We start from the raw sequence: 21,150 nt of genomic DNA, 5'->3' as shown, positions 1-21,150 counted from the left end.
GTATAATACAGATCAGTGATGACATTGCTGTGTGTGTGTGTATATTACAGTGTATGAGGTATAACAGGGATATAATATATAGTATAATACAGATCAGTAATGACATTGCTGTGTGTGTGTATTACAGTGTATGAGGTATAACAGGGATATAATATACAGTATAATACAGATCAGTGATGACATTGCTGTGTGTGTGTATTACAGTGTATGAGGTATAACAGGGATATAATATACAGTATAATACAGATCAGTGATGACATTGCTGTGTGTGTATATATTACAGTGTATGAGGTATAACAGGGATATAATATACAGTATAATACAGATCAGTGATGACATTGCTGTGTGTGTATATTACAGTGTATGAGGTATAACAGGGATATAATATACAGTATAATACAGATCAGTGATGACATTGCTGTGTGTGTATATTACAATGTATGAGGTATAACAGGGATATAATATACAGTATAATACAGATCAGTGATGACATTGCTGTGTGTGTGTATATTACAGTGTATGAGGTATAACAGGGATATAATATACAGTATAATACAGATCAGTGATGACATTGCTGTGTGTGTGTGTGTGTGTGTGTGTATATTACAGTGTATGAGGTATAACAGGGATATAATATACAGTATAATACAGATCAGTGATGACATTGCTGTGTGTGTGTGTGTGTGTGTGTGTGTATATTACAGTGTATGAGGTATAACAGGGATATAATATACAGTATAATACAGATCAGTGATGACATTGCTGTGTGTGTGTATATTACAGTGTATGAGGTATAACAGGGATATAATATACAGTATAATACAGATCAGTGATGACATTGGTGTGTGTGTGTGTGTGTGTGTGTGTGTGTGTGTGTGTGTGTATTACAGTGTATGAGGTATAACAGGGATATAATATATAGTATAATACAGATCAGTGATGACATTGCTGTGTGTGTGTGTATATTACAGTGTATGATATATAACAGGGATATAATATACAGTATAATACAGATCAGTGATGACATTGCTGTGTGTGTGTGTATATTACAGTGTATGAGGTATAACAGGGATATAATATACAGTATAATACAGATCAGTGATGACATTGCTGTGTGTGTGTGTGTGTGTGTGTGTATATTACAGTGTATGAGGTATAACAGGGATATAATATATAGTATAATACAGATCAGTGATGACATTGCTGTGTGTGTATATTACAGTGTATGAGGTATAACAGGGATATAATATACAGTATAATACAGATCAGTGATGACATTGCTGTGTGTGTGTGTGTGTGTGTATATTACAGTGTATGAGGTATAACAGGGATATAATATACAGTATAATACAGATCAGTGATGACATTGCTGTGTGTGTGTGTGTATATTACAGTGTATGAGGTATAACAGGGATATAATATACAGTATAATACAGATCAGTGATGACATTGCTGTGTGTGTGTATATTACAGTGTATGAGGTATAACAGGGATATAATATACAGTATAATACAGATCAGTGATGACATTGCTGTGTGTATATTTTACAGTGTATGAGGTATAACAGGGATATAATATACAGTATAATACAGATCAGTGATGTCATTGCTGTGTGTGTATATTACAGTGTATGAGGTATAACAGGGATATAATATACAGTATAATACAGATCAGTGATGACATTGCTGTGTGTGTGTGTGTATATTACAGTGTATGAGGTATAACAGGGATATAATATACAGTATAATACAGATCAGTGATGACATTGCTGTGTGTGTGTGTATTACAGTGTATGAGGTATAACAGGGATATAATATATAGTATAATACAGATCAGTGATGACATTGCTGTGTGTGTATATTACAGTGTATGAGGTATAACAGGGATATAATATACAGTATAATACAGATCAGTGATGACATTGCTGTGTGTGTATATTACAGTGTATGAGGTATAACAGGGATATAATATACAGTATAATACAGATCAGTGATGACATTGCTGTGTGTGTATATTACAGTGTATGAGGTATAACAGGGATATAATATACAGTATAATACAGATCAGTGATGACATTGCTGTGTGTGTGTATATTACAGTGTATGAGGTATAACAGGGATATAATATACAGTATAATACAGATCAGTGATGACATTGCTGTGTGTATATTTTACAGTGTATGAGGTATAACAGGGATATAATATACAGTATAATACAGATCAGTGATGTCATTGCTGTGTGTGTGTATATTACAGTGTATGAGGTATAACAGGGATATAATATACAGTATAATACAGATCAGTGATGACATTGCTGTGTGTGTGTATATTACAGTGTATGAGGTATAACAGGGATATAATATACAGTATAATACAGATCAGTGATGACATTGCTGTGTGTGTGTGTATTACAGTGTATGAGGTATAACAGGGATATAATATATAGTATAATACAGATCAGTGATGACATTGCTGTGTGTGTATATTACAGTGTATGAGGTATAACAGGGATATAATATACAGTATAATACAGATCAGTGATGACATTGCTGTGTGTGTGTATATTACAGTGTATGAGGTATAACAGGGATATAATATACAGTATAATACAGACCAGTGATGACATTGCTGTGTGTGTGTATATTACAGTGTATGAGGTATAACAGGGATATAATATACAGTATAATACAGATCAGTGATGACATTGCTGTGTGTGTATATTACAGTGTATGAGGTATAACAGGGATATAATATACAGTTTAATACAGATCAGTGATGACATTGCTGTGTGTGTATATTACAGTGTATGAGGTATAACAGGAAATAATATACAGTATAATACAGATCAGTGATGACATTGCTGTGTGTGTATATTACAGTGTATGAGGTATAACAGGGATATAATATACAGTATAATACAGATTAGTGATGACATTGCTGTGTGTGTGTATATTACAGTGTATGAGGTATAACAGGGATATAATATACAGTATAATACAGATCAGTGATGACATTGCTGTGTGTGTGTATATTACAGTGTATGAGGTATAACAGGAAATAATATACAGTATAATACAGATCAGTGATGACATTGCTGTGTGTGTGTGTATTACAGTGTATGAGGTATAACAGGGATATAATATACAGTATAATACAGATCAGTGATGACATTGCTGTGTGTGTGTGTGTATATTACAGTGTATGAGGTATAACAGGGATATAATATACAGTATAATACAGATCAGTGATGACATTGCTGTGTGTATATTACAGTGTATGAGGTATAACAGGGATATAATATACAGTATAATACAGATCAGTGATGACATTGCTGTGTGTGTGTGTGTATATTACAGTGTATGAGGTATAACAGGGATATAATATACAGTATAATACAGATCAGTGATGACATTGCTGTGTGTGTGTGTATTACAGTGTATGAGGTATAACAGGGATATAATATACAGTATAATACAGATCAGTGATGACATTGCTGTGTGTGTGTGTATTACAGTGTATGAGGTATAACAGGGATATAATATACAGTATAATACAGATCAGTGATGACATTGCTGTGTGTGTGTATATTACAGTGTATGAGGTATAACAGGGATATAATATACAGTATAATACAGATCAGTGATGACATTGCTGTGTGTGTGTGTATTACAGTGTATGAGGTATAACAGGGATATAATATACAGTATAATACAGATCAGTGATGACATTGCTGTGTGTGTGTATATTACAGTGTATGAGGTATAACAGGGATATAATATACAGTATAATACAGATCAGTGATGACATTGCTGTGTGTGTGTGTGTATATTACAGTGTATGAGGTATAACAGGGATATAATATACAGTATAATACAGATCAGTGATGACATTGCTGTGTGTGTGTATATTACAGTGTATGAGGTATAACAGGGATATAATATACAGTATAATACAGGTCAGTGATGACATTGCTGTGTGTGTGTATATTACAGTGTATGAGGTATAACAGGGATATAATATACAGTATAATACAGATCAGTGATGACATTGCTGTGTGTGTGTGTATATTACAGTGTATGAGGTATAACAGGGATATAATATATAGTATAATACAGATCAGTAATGACATTGCTGTGTGTGTGTGTGCATATTACAGTGTATGAGGTATAACAGGGATATAATATACAGTATAATACAGATCAGTGATGACATTGCTGTGTGTGTGTATATTACAGTGTATGAGGTATAACAGGGATATAATATACAGTATAATACAGATCAGTGATGACATTGCTGTGTGTATATTACAGTGTATGAGGTATAACAGGGATATAATATACAGTATAATACAGATCAGTGATGACATTGCTGTGTGTGTATTACAGTGTATGAGGTATAACAGGGATATAATATACAGTATAATACAGATCAGTGATGACATTGCTGTGTGTGTGTATATTACAGTGTATGAGGTATAACAGGGATATAATATACAGTATAATACAGATCAGTGATGACATTGCTGTGTGTGTGTATTACAGTGTATGAGGTATAACAGGGATATAATATACAGTATAATACAGATCAGTGATGACATTGCTGTGTGTGTGTATATTACAGTGTATGAGGTATAACAGGGATATAATATACAGTATAATACAGATCAGTGATGACATTGCTGTGTGTGTATATTACAGTGTATGAGGTATAACAGGGATATAATATACAGTATAATACAGAGCAGTGATGACATTGCTGTGTGTGTGTGTGTATATTACAGTGTATGAGGTATAACAGGGATATAATATACAGTATAATACAGATCAGTGATGACATTGCTGTGTGTGTATATTACAGTGTATGAGGTATAACAGGGATATAATATACAGTATAATACAGATCAGTGATGACATTGCTGTGTGTGTGTATATTACAGAGTATGAGGTATAACAGGGATATAATATACAGTATAATACAGATCAGTGATGACATTGCTGTGTGTGTGTATATTACAGTGTATGAGGTATAACAGAGATATAATATACAGTATAATACAGATCAGTGATGACATTGCTGTGTGTGTATATTACAGTGTATGAGGTATAACAGGGATATAATATACAGTATAATACAGATCAGTGATGACATTGCTGTGTGTGTGTATATTACAATGTATGAGGTATAACAGGGATATAATATACAGTATAATACAGATCAGTGATGACATTGCTGTGTGTGTGTATATTACAGTGTATGAGGTATAACAGGGATATAATATACAGTATAATACAGATCAGTGATGACATTGCTGTGTGTGTGTGTGTGTGTGTGTGTGTGTGTGTGTGTGTGTGTGTGTGTATTACAGTGTATGAGGTATAACAGGGATATAATATACAGTATAATACAGATCAGTGATGACATTGCTGTGTGTATATTACAGTGTATGAGGTATAACAGGGATATAATATACAGTATAATACAGATCAGTGATGACATTGCTGTGTGTGTGTGTATATTACAGTGTATGAGGTATAACAGGGATATAATATATAGTATAATACAGATCAGTAATGACATTGCTGTGTGTGTGTATTACAGTGTATGAGGTATAACAGGGATATAATATACAGTATAATACAGATCAGTGATGACATTGCTGTGTGTGTGTATTACAGTGTATGAGGTATAACAGGGATATAATATACAGTATAATACAGATCAGTGATGACATTGCTGTGTGTGTATATATTACAGTGTATGAGGTATAACAGGGATATAATATACAGTATAATACAGATCAGTGATGACATTGCTGTGTGTGTATATTACAGTGTATGAGGTATAACAGGGATATAATATACAGTATAATACAGATCAGTGATGACATTGCTGTGTGTGTATATTACAATGTATGAGGTATAACAGGGATATAATATACAGTATAATACAGATCAGTGATGACATTGCTGTGTGTGTGTATATTACAGTGTATGAGGTATAACAGGGATATAATATACAGTATAATACAGATCAGTGATGACATTGCTGTGTGTGTGTGTGTGTATATTACAGTGTATGAGGTATAACAGGGATATAATATACAGTATAATACAGATCAGTGATGACATTGCTGTGTGTGTGTGTGTGTGTGTGTGTGTGTGTGTGTGTGTATATTACAGTGTATGAGGTATAACAGGGATATAATATACAGTATAATACAGATCAGTGATGACATTGCTGTGTGTGTGTATATTACAGTGTATGAGGTATAACAGGGATATAATATACAGTATAATACAGATCAGTGATGACATTGGTGTGTGTGTGTGTGTGTGTGTGTGTGTGTGTGTGTGTGTGTGTGTGTATTACAGTGTATGAGGTATAACAGGGATATAATATATAGTATAATACAGATCAGTGATGACATTGCTGTGTGTGTGTGTATATTACAGTGTATGATATATAACAGGGATATAATATACAGTATAATACAGATCAGTGATGACATTGCTGTGTGTGTGTATATTACAGTGTATGAGGTATAACAGGGATATAATATACAGTATAATACAGATCAGTGATGACATTGCTGTGTGTGTGTGTGTGTGTGTGTGTGTGTGTGTGTATATTACAGTGTATGAGGTATAACAGTGATATAATATACAGTATAATACAGATCAGTGATGACATTGCTGTGTGTGTGTGTGTGTGTATATTACAGTGTATGAGGTATAACAGGGATATAATATACAGTATAATACAGATCAGTGATGACATTGCTGTGTGTGTGTGTGTGTGTGTGTGTGTGTGTGTGTGTGTGTGTGTGTGTGTGTGTGTATTACAGTGTATGAGGTATAACAGGGATATAATATATAGTATAATACAGATCAGTGATGACATTGCTGTGTGTGTATATTACAGTGTATGAGGTATAACAGGGATATAATATACAGTATAATACAGATCAGTGATGACATTGCTGTGTGTGTGTGTGTGTATATTACAGTGTATGAGGTATAACAGGGATATAATATACAGTATAATACAGATCAGTGATGACATTGCTGTGTGTGTGTGTGTATATTACAGTGTATGAGGTATAACAGGGATATAATATACAGTATAATACAGATCAGTGATGACATTGCTGTGTGTGTGTATATTACAGTGTATGAGGTATAACAGGGATATAATATACAGTATAATACAGATCAGTGATGACATTGCTGTGTGTATATTTTACAGTGTATGAGGTATAACAGGGATATAATATACAGTATAATACAGATCAGTGATGTCATTGCTGTGTGTGTGTATATTACAGTGTATGAGGTATAACAGGGATATAATATACAGTATAATACAGATCAGTGATGACATTGCTGTGTGTGTGTGTGTATATTACAGTGTATGAGGTATAACAGGGATATAATATACAGTATAATACAGATCAGTGATGACATTGCTGTGTGTGTGTGTATTACAGTGTATGAGGTATAACAGGGATATAATATATAGTATAATACAGATCAGTGATGACATTGCTGTGTGTGTATATTACAGTGTATGAGGTATAACAGGGATATAATATACAGTATAATACAGATCAGTGATGACATTGCTGTGTGTGTATATTACAGTGTATGAGGTATAACAGGGATATAATATACAGTATAATACAGATCAGTGATGACATTGCTGTGTGTGTGTGTATATTACAGTGTATGAGGTATAACAGGGATATAATATACAGTATAATACAGATCAGTGATGACATTGCTGTGTGTATATTTTACAGTGTATGAGGTATAACAGGGATATAATATACAGTATAATACAGATCAGTGATGTCATTGCTGTGTGTGTGTATATTACAGTGTATGAGGTATAACAGGGATATAATATACAGTATAATACAGATCAGTGATGACATTGCTGTGTGTGTGTATATTACAGTGTATGAGGTATAACAGGGATATAATATACAGTATAATACAGATCAGTGATGACATTGCTGTGTGTGTGTGTATTACAGTGTATGAGGTATAACAGGGATATAATATATAGTATAATACAGATCAGTGATGACATTGCTGTGTGTGTATATTACAGTGTATGAGGTATAACAGGGATATAATATACAGTATAATACAGATCAGTGATGACATTGCTGTGTGTGTATATTACAGTGTATGAGGTATAACAGGGATATAATATACAGTATAATACAGATCAGTGATGACATTGCTGTGTGTGTGTGTATATTACAGTGTATGAGGTATAACAGGGATATAATATACAGTATAATACAGATCAGTGATGACATTGCTGTGTGTGTATATATTACAGTGTATGAGGTATAACAGGGATATAATATACAGTATAATACAGATCAGTGATGACATTGCTGTGTGTGTGTATATTACAGTGTATGATGTATAACAGGGATATAATATACAGTATAATACAGATCAGTGATGACATTGCTGTGTGTGTATATATTACAGTGTATGAGGTATAACAGGGATATAATATACAGTATAATACAGATCAGTGATGACATTGCTGTGTGTGTGTGTGTGTATATTACAGTGTATGAGGTATAACAGGGATATAATATACAGTATAATACAGATCAGTGATGACATTGCTGTGTGTGTATATATTACAGTGTATGAGGTATAACAGGGATATAATATACAGTATAATACAGATCAGTGATGACATTGCTGTGTGTGTATTACAGTGTATGAGGTATAACAGGGATATAATATACAGTATAATACAGATCAGTGATGACATTGCTGTGTGTATATTACAGTGTATGAGGTATAACAGGGATATAATATACAGTATAATACAGATCAGTGATGACATTGCTGTGTGTGTGTGTATATTACAGTGTATGAGGTATAACAGGGATATAATATACAGTATAATACAGATCAGTGATGACATTGCTGTGTGTGTGTATATTACAGTGTATGAGGTATAACAGGGATATAATATACAGTATAATACAGATCAGTGATGACATTGCTGTGTGTGTGTGTGTGTGTGTGTGTGTGTGTGTGTGTGTGTGTGTGTGTATATTACAGTGTATGAGGTATAACAGGGATATAATATACAGTATAATACAGATCAGTGATGACATTGCTGTGTGTGTGTGTATATATTACAGTGTATGAGGTATAACAGGGATATAATATACAGTATAATACAGATCAGTGATGACATTGCTATGTGTGTGTGTATATTACAGTGTATGAGGTATAACAGGGATATAATATACAGTATAATACAGATCAGTGATGACATTGCTGTGTGTGTGTGTGTGTGTGTGTGTGTGTGTGTGTGTGTGTGTGTGTGTGTGTGTGTATTACAGTGTATGAGGTATAACAGGGATATAATATACAGTATAATACAGATCAGTGATGACATTGCTGTGTGTGTGTGTATATTACAGTGTATGAGGTATAACAGGGATATAATATACAGTATAATACAGATCAGTGATGACATTGCTGTGTGTATATATATATTACAGTGTATGAGGTATAACAGGGATATAATATACAGTATAATACAGATCAGTGATGACATTGCTGTGTGTGTGTATATTACAGTGTATGAGGTATAACAGGGATATAATATACAGTATAATACAGATCAGTGATGACATTGCTATGTGTGTGTATATTACAGTGTATGAGGTATAACAGGGATATAATATACAGTATAATACAGATCAGTGATGACATTGCTGTGTGTGTATATTACAGTGTATGAGGTATAACAGGGATATAATATACAGTATAATACAGATCAGTGATGACATTGCTGTGTGTGTGTGTATATTACAGTGTATGAGGTATAACAGGGATATAATATACAGTATAATACAGATCAGTGATGACATTGCTGTGTGTGTGTGTATATTACAGTGTATGAGGTATAACAGGGATATAATATACAGTATAATACAGATCAGTGATGACATTGCTGTGTGTATATTACAGTGTATGAGGTATAACAGGGATATTATATACAGTATAATACAGATCAGTGATGACATTGCTGTGTGTGTATATATTACAGTGTATGAGGTATAACAGGGATATAATATACAGTATAATACAGATCAGTGATGACATTGCTGTGTGTGTGTGTATATTACAGTGTATGAGGTATAACAGGTATATAATATACAGTATAATACAGATCAGTGATGACATTGCTGTGTGTGTATATTACAGTGTATGAGGTATAACAGGGATATAATATACAGTATAATACAAATCAGTGATGACATTGCTGTGTGTGTGTATATTACAGTGTATGAGGTATAACAGGGATATAATATACAGTATAATACAGATCAGTGATGACATTGCTGTGTGTGTATATTACAGTGTATGAGGTATAACAGGGATATAATATACAGTATAATACAGATCAGTGATGACATTGCTGTGTGTGTGTGTATATTACAGTGTATGAGGTATAACAGGGATATAATATACAGTATAATACAGATCAGTGATGACATTGCTGTGTGTGTGTGTGTGTGTGTGTGTGTGTGTGTGTGTGTGTGTATATATATATTACAGTGTATGAGGTATAACAGGGATATAATATACAGTATAATACAGATCAGTGATGACATTGCTGTGTGTATATATTACAGTGTATGAGGTATAACAGGGATATAATATACAGTATAATACAGATCAGTGATGACATTGCTGTGTGTGTGTATATTACAGTGTATGAGGTATAACAGGGATATAATATACCGTATAATACAGATCAGTGATGACATTGCTGTGTGTGTGTGTGTGTGTGTGTGTGTGTGTGTGTGTGTGTGTGTGTGTATATTACAGTGTATGAGGTATAACAGGGATATAATATACAGTATAATACAGATCAGTGATGACATTGCTGTGTGTGTGTGTATATTACAGTGTATGAGGTATAACAGGGATATAATATACAGTATAATACAGATCAGTGATGACATTGCTGTGTGTGTGTATATTACAGTGTATGAGGTATAACAGGGATATAATATACAGTATAATACAGATCAGTGATGACATTGCTGTGTGTGTATATATATTACAGTGTATGAGGTATAACAGGGATATAATATACAGTATAATACAGATCAGTGATGACATTGCTGTGTGTGTGTATATATTACAGTGTATGAGGTATAACAGGGATATAATATACAGTATAATACAGATCAGTGATGACATTGCTGTGTGTGTGTGTGTGTATATTACAGTGTATGAGGTATAACAGGGATATAATATACAGTATAATACAGATCAGTGATGACATTGCTGTGTGTGTATATATATTACAGTGTATGAGGTATAACAGGGATATAATATACAGTATAATACAGATCAGTGATGACATTGCTGTGTGTGTGTGTATATTACAGTGTATGAGGTATAACAGGGATATAATATACAGTATAATACAGATCAGTGATGACATTGCTGTGTGTGTGTGTATATTACAGTGTATGAGGTATAACAGGGATATAATATACAGTATAATAGAGATCAGTGATGACATTGCTGTGTGTGTATATTACAGTGTATGAGGTATAACAGGGATATAATATACAGTATAATACAGATCAGTGATGACATTGCTGTGTGTGTGTATATTACAGAGTATGAGGTATAACAGGGATATACTATACAGTATAATACAGATAAGTGATGACATTGCTGTGTGTGTATATATTACAGTGTATGAGGTATAACAGGGATATAATATACAGTATAATACAGATCAGTGATGACATTGCTGTGTGTGTATATATTACAGTGTATGAGGTATAACAGGGATATAATATACAGTATAATACAGATCAGTGATGACATTGCTGTGTGTGTGTGTATATTACAGTGTATGAGGTATAACAGGGATATAATATACAGTATATTACAGATCAGTGATGACATTGCTGTGTGTGTGTGTATATTACAGTGTATGAGGTATAACAGGGATATAATATACAGTATAATACAGATCAGTGATGACATTGCTGTGTGTGTATATTACAGTGTATGAGGTATAACAGGGATATAATATATAGTATAATACAGATCAGTGATGACATTGCTGTGTGTGTGTATATTACAGAGTATGAGGTATAACAGGGATATAATATACAGTATAATACAGATAAGTGATGACATTGCTGTGTGTGTATATATTGCAGTGTATGAGGTATAACAGGGATATAATATACAGTATAATACAGATAAGTGATGACATTGCTGTGTGTGTATATATTGCAGTGTATGAGGTATAACAGGGATATAATATACAGTATAATACAGGTCAGTGATGACATTGTGTGTGTGTGTGTGTGTGTGTGTGTGTGTGTGTGTGTGTGTGTGTGTGTGTATATTACAGTGTATGAGGTATAACAGGGATATAATATACAGTATAATACAGATCAGTGATGACATTGCTGTGTGTGTGTATATTACAGTATATGAGGTATAACAGGGATATAATATACAGTATAATACAGATCAGTGATGACATTGCTGTGTGTGTGTATATTACAGTGTATGAGGTATAACAGGGATATAATATACAGTATAATACAGATCAGTGATGACATTGCTGTGTGTGTATATTACAGTGTATGAGGTATAACAGGGATATAATATACAGTATAATACAGATCAGTGATGACATTGCTGTGTGTGTGTATATTACAGTGTATGAGGTATAACAGGGATATAATATACAGTATAATACAGACCAGTGATGACATTGCTGTGTGTGTGTATATTACAGTGTATGAGGTATAACAGGGATATAATATACAGTATAATACAGATCAGTGATGACATTGCTGTGTGTGTATATTACAGTGTATGAGGTATAACAGGGATATAATATACAGTTTAATACAGATCAGTGATGACATTGCTGTGTGTGTATATTACAGTGTATGAGGTATAACAGGAAATAATATACAGTATAATACAGATCAGTGATGACATTGCTGTGTGTGTATATTACAGTGTATGAGGTATAACAGGGATATAATATACAGTATAATACAGATTAGTGATGACATTGCTGTGTGTGTGTATATTACAGTGTATGAGGTATAACAGGGATATAATATACAGTATAATACAGATCAGTGATGACATTGCTGTGTGTGTGTATATTACAGTGTATGAGGTATAACAGGAAATAATATACAGTATAATACAGATCAGTGATGACATTGCTGTGTGTGTGTGTGTGTGTATTACAGTGTATGAGGTATAACAGGGATATAATATACAGTATAATACAGATCAGTGATGACATTGCTGTGTGTGTATATTACAGTGTATGAGGTATAACAGGGATATAATATACAGTATAATACAGATCAGTGATGACATTGCTGTGTGTGTGTATATTACAGTGTATGAGGTATAACAGGGATATAATATACAGTATAATACAGATCAGTGATGACATTGCTGTGTGTGTATATTACAGTGTATGAGGTATAACAGGGATATAATATACAGTATAATACAGATCAGTGATGACATTGCTGTGTGTGTGTATATTACAGTGTATGAGGTATAACAGGGATATAATATACAGTATAATACAGATCAGTGATGACATTGCTGTGTGTGTATATATTACAGTGTATGAGGTATAACAGGGATATAATATACAGTATAATACAGATTAGTGATGACATTGCTGTGTGTGTGTATATTACAGTGTATGAGGTATAGCAGGGATATAATATACAGTATAATACAGATCAGTGATGACATTGCTGTGTGTGTATATTACAGTGTATGAGGTATAACAGGGATATGATATACAGTATAATACAGATCAGTGATGACATTGCTGTGTGTGTATATTACAGTGTATGAGGTATAACAGGGATATAATATACAGTATAATACAGATCAGTTATGACATTGCTGTGTGTGTGTGTGTGTATATTACAGTGTATGAGGTATAACAGGGATATAATATACAGTATAATACAGATCAGTGATGACATTGCTGTGTGTGTATATATTACAGTGTATGAGGTATAACAGGGATATAATATACAGTATAATACAGATCAGTGATGACATTGCTGTGTGTGTATATATTACAGTGTATGAGGTATAACAGGGATATAATATACAGTATAATACAGATCAGTGATGACATTGCTGTGTGTATATTACAGTGTATGAGGTATAACAGGGATATAATATACAGTATAATATAATATAACATCAGGGATTATTACGCTGCAGGACACATACTCACCGTGTGATATCAGGGAATGAGATGAGGAAACAAAGGATTCTGGGTAGTGTAGTACTTATCAGGTGACCACTAGAGCTTCCTTGTCATGTGATACATTTGTCCTCTGTCAGGCGTCCATTTTGTGTAGGGCTAATACCTCCAGGAAGAGTCTCAGGCTTCTGTAATATGGCCGATATTTATTGTCTAAGCCTAGTGCTGGCTGTGTCACATGACTGTGCTGTGTGTTGGTCACATGACTGTGATAGCTAATCAAAGCAGAGAGTGCATGATCACATTACTTTGTAAGCCAATCAGAAAAGAGTGCATGAATAAAAGACAGTATGTCACATGACTGTGAGAGCCAATCAGAGCAGAGAGGGCAGGATCACATGACTGTGAGAGCCAATAAGAACAGAGAGTATAGCAGTGGAGAATCTCTGGAGATGTCAGTATACAGTATAATGTGTATAATACAGGGGGAGCCGGGCACTATCTGTGTATAATACAGGGGGAGCCGGGCACTATCTGTGTATAATACAGAGCACCGGGCACTATCTGTGTATAATACAGGGGGAGCCGGGTACTATCTGTGTATAATACAGGGGGAGCCGGGCACTATCTGTGTATAATACAGGGGGAGCCAGGCACTATCAGTGTATAATACAGGGGGAGCCGGGCACTATCTGTGTATAATACAGGGGGAGCCAGGCACTATCTGTGTATAATACAGGGGGAGCCGGGCACTATCTGTGTATAATACAGGGGGAGCCGGGCACTATCTGTGTATAATACAGAGCACCGGGCACTATCTGTGTATAATACAGAGCACCGGGCACTATCTGTGTATAATACAGGGGGAGCCGGGCACTATCTGTGTATAATACAGGGGGAGCCGGGCACTATTTGTGTATAATACAGGGGGTGCCGGGCACTATCTGTGTATAATACAGGGGGAGCCGGGCACTATCTGTGTATAATACAGGGGGAGCCGGGCACTATCTGTGTATAATACAGGGGGAGCCGGGCACTATCTGTGTATAATACAGGGGGAGCCGGGCACTATCTGTGTATAATACAGGGGGAGCCGGGCACTATCTGTGTATAATACGGGGGGAGCCGGGCACTATCTGTGTATAATACAGAGCACCGGGCACTATCTGTGTATAATACAGGGGGAGCCGGGCACTATCTGTGTATAATACAGGGGGAGCCGGGCACTATCTGTGTATAATACAGGAGGAGCCGGGCACTATCTGTGTATAATACAGGGGGAGCCGGGCACTATCTGTGTATAATACAGGAGGAGCCGGGCACTATCTGTGTATAATACAGGGGGAGCCGGGCACTATCTGTGTATAATACAGGGGGAGCCGGGCACTATCTGTGTATAATACAGGGGGAGCCGGGCACTATCTGTGTATAATACAGGGGGAGCCGGGCACTATCTGTGTATAATACAGAGCACCGGGCACTATCTGTGTATAATACAGGGGAAGCTGGGCACTATCTGTGTATAATACAGGGGGAGCCGGGCACTATCTGTGTATAATACAGGGGGGAGCCGGGCACTATCTGTGTATAATACAGGGGGAGCAGGGCACTATCTGTGTATAATACAGGAGGAGCCGGGCACTATCTGTGTATAATACAGGGGGAGCCGGTCACTATCTGTGCATAATACAGGGGGAGCCGGGCACTATCTGTGTATAATACAGAGGAGCCGGGTACTATCTGTGTATAATACAGGGGGAGCCGGGCACTATCTGTGTATAATACAGGGGGAGCCGGGCACTATCTGTGTATAATACAGAGCACCGGGCACTATCTGTGTATAATACAGGGGGAGCCGGGCACTATCTGTGTATAATACAGGGGGAGCCGGGCACTATCTGTGTATAATACAGGGGGAGCCGGGCACTATCTGTGTATAATACAGGGGGGAGCCGGGCACTATCTGTGTATAATACAGAGCACCGGGCACTATCTGTGTATAATACAGGGGGAGCTGGGCACTATCTGTGTATAATACAGGGGGAGTCGGGCACTATCTGTGTATAATACAGAGCACCGGGCACTATCTGTGTGTAATACAGGGAGAGCCGGGCACTATCTGTGTATAATACAGGAGGAGCCGGGCACTATCTGTGTATAATACAGGGGGAGCCGGGCACTATCTGTGTATAATACAGGGGGAGCCGGGCACTATCTGTGTATAATACAGGGGGAGCAGGGCACTATCTGTGTATAATACAGGGGGAGCAGGGCACTATCTGTGTATAATACAGGAGGAGCCGGGCACTATCTGTGTATAATACAGGGGGAGCCGGTCACTATCTGTGTATAATACAGGGGGAGCCGGGCACTATCTGTGTATAATACAGGGAGAGCCGGGCACTATCTGTGTATAATACAGGGGGAGCCGGGCACTATCTGTGTATAATACAGAGCACCGGGCACTATCTGTGTATAATACAGGGGGGAGCCGGGCACTATCTGTGTATAATACAGAGCACCGGGCACTATCTGTGTATAATACAGGGGGGAGCCGGGCACTATCTGTGTATAATACAGAGCACCGGGCACTATCTGTGTATAATACAGGGGGAGCCGGGCACTATCTGTGTATAATACAAGGGGAGCCGGGCACTATCTGTGTATAATACAGGGGGAGCCGGGCATTATCTGTGTATAATACAGAGCACCGGGCACTATCTGTGTATAATACAGGGGGAGCCGGGCACTATCTGTGTATAATACAGGGGGAGCCGGGCACTATCTGTGTATAATACAGGGGGAGCCGGGCACTATCTGTGTATAATACAGGGGGAGCCGGGCACTATCTGTGTATAATACAGGGGGAGCCGGGTACTATCTGTGTATAATACAGGGGGAGCCGGGCACTATCTGTGTATAATACAGGGGGAGCCGGGCACTATCTGTGTATAATACAGGGGGGAGCCGGGCACTATCTGTGTATAATACAGAGCACCGGGCACTATCTGTGTATAATACAGGGGGAGCCGGGCACTATCTGTGTATAATACAGGGGGAGCAGGGCACTATCTGTGTATAATACAGGGGGAGCCGGGCACTATCTGTGTATAATACAGGGGGAGCAGGGCACTATCTGTGTATAATACAGGAGGAGCCGGGCACTATCTGTGTATAATACAGGGGGAGCCGGGCACTATCTGTGTATAATACAGGTGGAGCCGGGCACTATCTGTGTATAATACAGAGCACCGGGCACTATCTGTGTATAATACAGGGGGAGCCGGGCACTGTCTGTGTATAATACACGGGGAGCCGGGCACTATCTGTGTATAATACAGGGGGAGCCGGGCACTATCTGTGTATAATACAGGGGGAGGCGGGCACTATCTGTGTATAATACAGGGGGAGGCGGGCACTATCTGTGTATAATACAGGAGGAGCCGGGCACTATCTGTGTATAAAACAGGGGGAGCCGGGCACTATCTGTGTATAATACAGGGGGAGCCCGGCACATCTGTGTATAATACAGGGGGAGCCGGGCACTATCTGTGTATAATACATGGGGAGCCGGGCACTATCTGTGTATAATACAGGAGGAGCCGGGCACTATCTGTGTATAATACAGGGGGAGCCGGGCACTATCTGTGTATAATACAGGGGGAGCCGAGCACTATCTGTGTATAATACAGGGGGAGCCGGGCACTATCTGTGTATAATACAGGGGGAGCCGGGCACTATCTGTGTATAATACAGAGCACCGGGCACTATCTGTGTATAATACAGAGCACCGGGCACTATCTGTGTATAATATAGAGCACCGGGCACTATCTGTGTATAATACAGGGGGAGCCGGGCACTATCTGTGTATAATACAGAGCACCGGGCACTATTTGTGTATAATACAGGGGGAGCCGGGCACTATCTGTGTATAATACAGAGCACCGGGCACTATCTGTGTGTAATACAGGGAGAGCCGGGCACTATCTGTGTATAATACAGTGGGAGCCGGGCACTATCTGTGTATAATACAGGGGGAGCCGGGCACTATCTGTGTATAATACCGGAGGAGCCGGGCACTATTTGTGTAAAATACAGAGCACCGGGCACTATCTGTGTATAATACAGGAGGAGCCGGGCACTATCTGTGTATAATAAAGAGCACCGGGCACTATCTGTGTATAATACAGGGGGAGCCGGGCACTATCTGTGTATAATACAGAGCACCGGGCACTATCTGTGTATAATACAGGGGGAGCCGGGCACTATCTGTGTATAATACAGGGGGAGCCGGGCACTATATGTGTATAATACAGAGCACCGGGCACTATCTGTGTATAATACAGGAGGAGCCGGGCACTATCTGTGTATAATACAGGGGGAGCCGGGCACTATCTGTGTATAATACAGGAGGAGCCGGGCACTATCTGTGTATAATACAGGGGGAGCCGGGCACTATCTGTGTATAATACGGGGGGAGCCGGGCACTATCTGTGTATAATACGGGGGGAGCCGGGCACTATCTGTGTATAATACAGGGGGAGCCGGGCACTATCTGTGTATAATACAGGGGGAGCCAGGCACTATCTGTGTATAATACAGGGGGAGCCCGGCACATCTGTGTATAATACAGGGGGAGCCGGGCACTATCTGTGTATAATACAGGGGGAGCCGGGCACTATCTGTGTATAATACAGGGGGAGCCGGGCACTATCTGTGTATAATACAGGGGGAGCCGAGCACTATCTGTGTATAATACAGGGGGAGCCGGGCACTATCTGTGTATAATACAGGGGGAGCCGGGCACTATCTGTGTATAATACAGAGCACCGGGCACTATCTGTGTATAATACAGAGCACCGGGCACTATCTGTGTATAATATAGGGGGAGCCGGGCACTATCTGTGTATAATATAGAGCACCGGGCACTATCTGTGTATAATATAGGGGGAGCCGGGCACTATCTGTGTATAATACAGAGCACCGGGCACTATCTGTGTATAATACAGGGGGAGCCGGGCACTATCTGTGTATTATACAGGGGGAGCCGTGCACTATCTGTGTATAATACAGGGGGAGCCGGGCACTATCTGTGTATAATACAGGGGGAGCCGGGCACTATCTGTGTATAATACAGGGGGAGCCGTGCACTATCTGTGTATAATACAGAGCACCGGGCACTATCTGTGTATAATACAGGGGGAGCCGGGCACCATGTGTATAATACAGGAGGAGCCGGGCACTATGTGTATAATACAGGGGGAGCCAGGCACTATCTGTGTATAATACAGAGCACCGGGCACTATCTGTGTATAATACAGGGGGAGCCAGGCACTATCTGTGTATAATACAGAGCACCGGGCCCTATCTGTGTATAATACAGGGGGAGCCGGGCACTATCTGTGTATAATACAGGGGGAGCCGGGTACTATCTGTGTATAATACAGAGCACCGGGCACTATCTGTGTATAATACAGGGGGAGCCGGGCACTATCTGTGTATAATACAGAGCACCGGGCACTATCTGTGTATAATACAGGGGGAGCCGGGCACTATCTGTGTATAATACAGAGCACCGGGCCCTATCTGTGTATAATACAGGGGGAGCCGGGCACTATCTGTGTATAATACAGGGGGAGCCGGGCACTAACTGTGTATAATACAGGGGAAGCCGGGCACTATCTGTGTATAATACAGGGGGAGCCGGGCACTATCTGTGTATAATACAGGGGGAGCCGGGCACTATCTGTGTATAATACAGGGGGAGCCGGGCACTATCTGTGTATAATACAGGGGGAGCCGGGCACTATCTGTGTATAATACAGGGGGAGCCGGGCACTATCTGTGTATAATACAGCATAATAATAATAATAATAATGTCACTGTCCCCATAGTAGCAGCAGTCACACCCCAACCTCATTATACTGTATGTGCTCTGTACTCACTGACACCTCCACTGCTACACTCTCTGCTCTTATTGGCTCTCACAGTCATGTGATCCTGCACTCTCTGCTCTGATTGGCTCACAGAGTCATGTGACCCACACAGCAGAGTCATGTGGCACAACCACGGCCAGCACTAGGCTTACAGAATGTATTTCGGCCATTTTAAAGAAGCCTGAGACTGTTCCTTTAGTAATGAGCCCTACACAAAATGGCTGCCTGTGAGAGGACAAATGTGTCACATGACAGGGAAGCTCTAGTGGTCACCTGATATGTACTACACTACCCAGCATGCTTTGTTTCCTCATCTCATACCCTGATATCACACGGTGAGTATGTGTCCTGCAGCGTAATAATCCCTGATGTTATATTATATTATACTGTATATTATATCCCTGTTATACCTCATACACTGTAATATACACACACACACACAGCAATGTCATCACTGATCTGTATTATACTGTATATTATATCCCTGTTATACCTCATACACTGTAATATACACACACAGCAATGTCATCACTGATCTGTATTATACTGTATATTATATCCCTGTTATACCTCATACACTGTAATATACACACACACAGCAATGTCATCACTGATCTGTATTATACTGTATATTATATCCCTGTTATACCTCATACACTGTAATATACACACACAGCAATGTCATCACTGATCTGTATTATACTGTATATTATATCCCTGTTATACCTCATACACTGTAATATACACACACACAGCAATGTCATCACTGATCTGTATTATACTGTATATTATATCCCTGTTATACCTCATACACTGTAATATACACACACAGCAATGTCATCACTGATCTGTATTATACTGTATATTATATCCCTGTTATACCTCATACACTGTAATATACACACACAGCAATG

At 38.2% G+C, this 21,150-nt stretch overlaps 2 protein-coding genes across 3 annotated transcripts in view; one reads left to right on the top strand and one right to left on the bottom strand.

The window, feature by feature from the left end:
- LOC134987617 (zinc finger protein 271-like) overlaps window positions 1-14,412 on the bottom strand; it is a 102,596-nt gene extending 88,184 nt beyond the window's left edge. Inside the window, exon 1 of the mRNA XM_063950506.1 lies at window positions 14,331-14,412. The gene's annotated coding sequence lies outside the window, so the exon portion shown is untranslated. The remainder of the gene's footprint in view (window positions 1-14,330) is intronic.
- A 5,786-nt stretch (window positions 14,413-20,198) lies between these two features.
- LOC134987616 (zinc finger protein 271-like) overlaps window positions 20,199-21,150 on the top strand; it is a 79,637-nt gene continuing 78,685 nt past the window's right edge. Inside the window, exon 1 of one of the 2 annotated variants that reach the window (XM_063950505.1) lies at window positions 20,199-20,571. In XM_063950505.1, the coding sequence (XP_063806575.1) occupies window positions 20,534-20,571 (38 nt within the window). In that variant the 5' untranslated portion in view covers window positions 20,199-20,533. The remainder of the gene's footprint in view (window positions 20,572-21,150) is intronic. The other variant, XM_063950504.1, reaches the window with a different exon arrangement.

This window comes from Pseudophryne corroboree, unplaced genomic scaffold, assembly GCF_028390025.1.
Source record: "Pseudophryne corroboree isolate aPseCor3 unplaced genomic scaffold, aPseCor3.hap2 scaffold_1012, whole genome shotgun sequence".
NCBI lineage: Eukaryota > Metazoa > Chordata > Amphibia > Anura > Myobatrachidae > Pseudophryne > Pseudophryne corroboree.
This window is presented reverse-complemented; position numbering and strand designations above follow the sequence as displayed.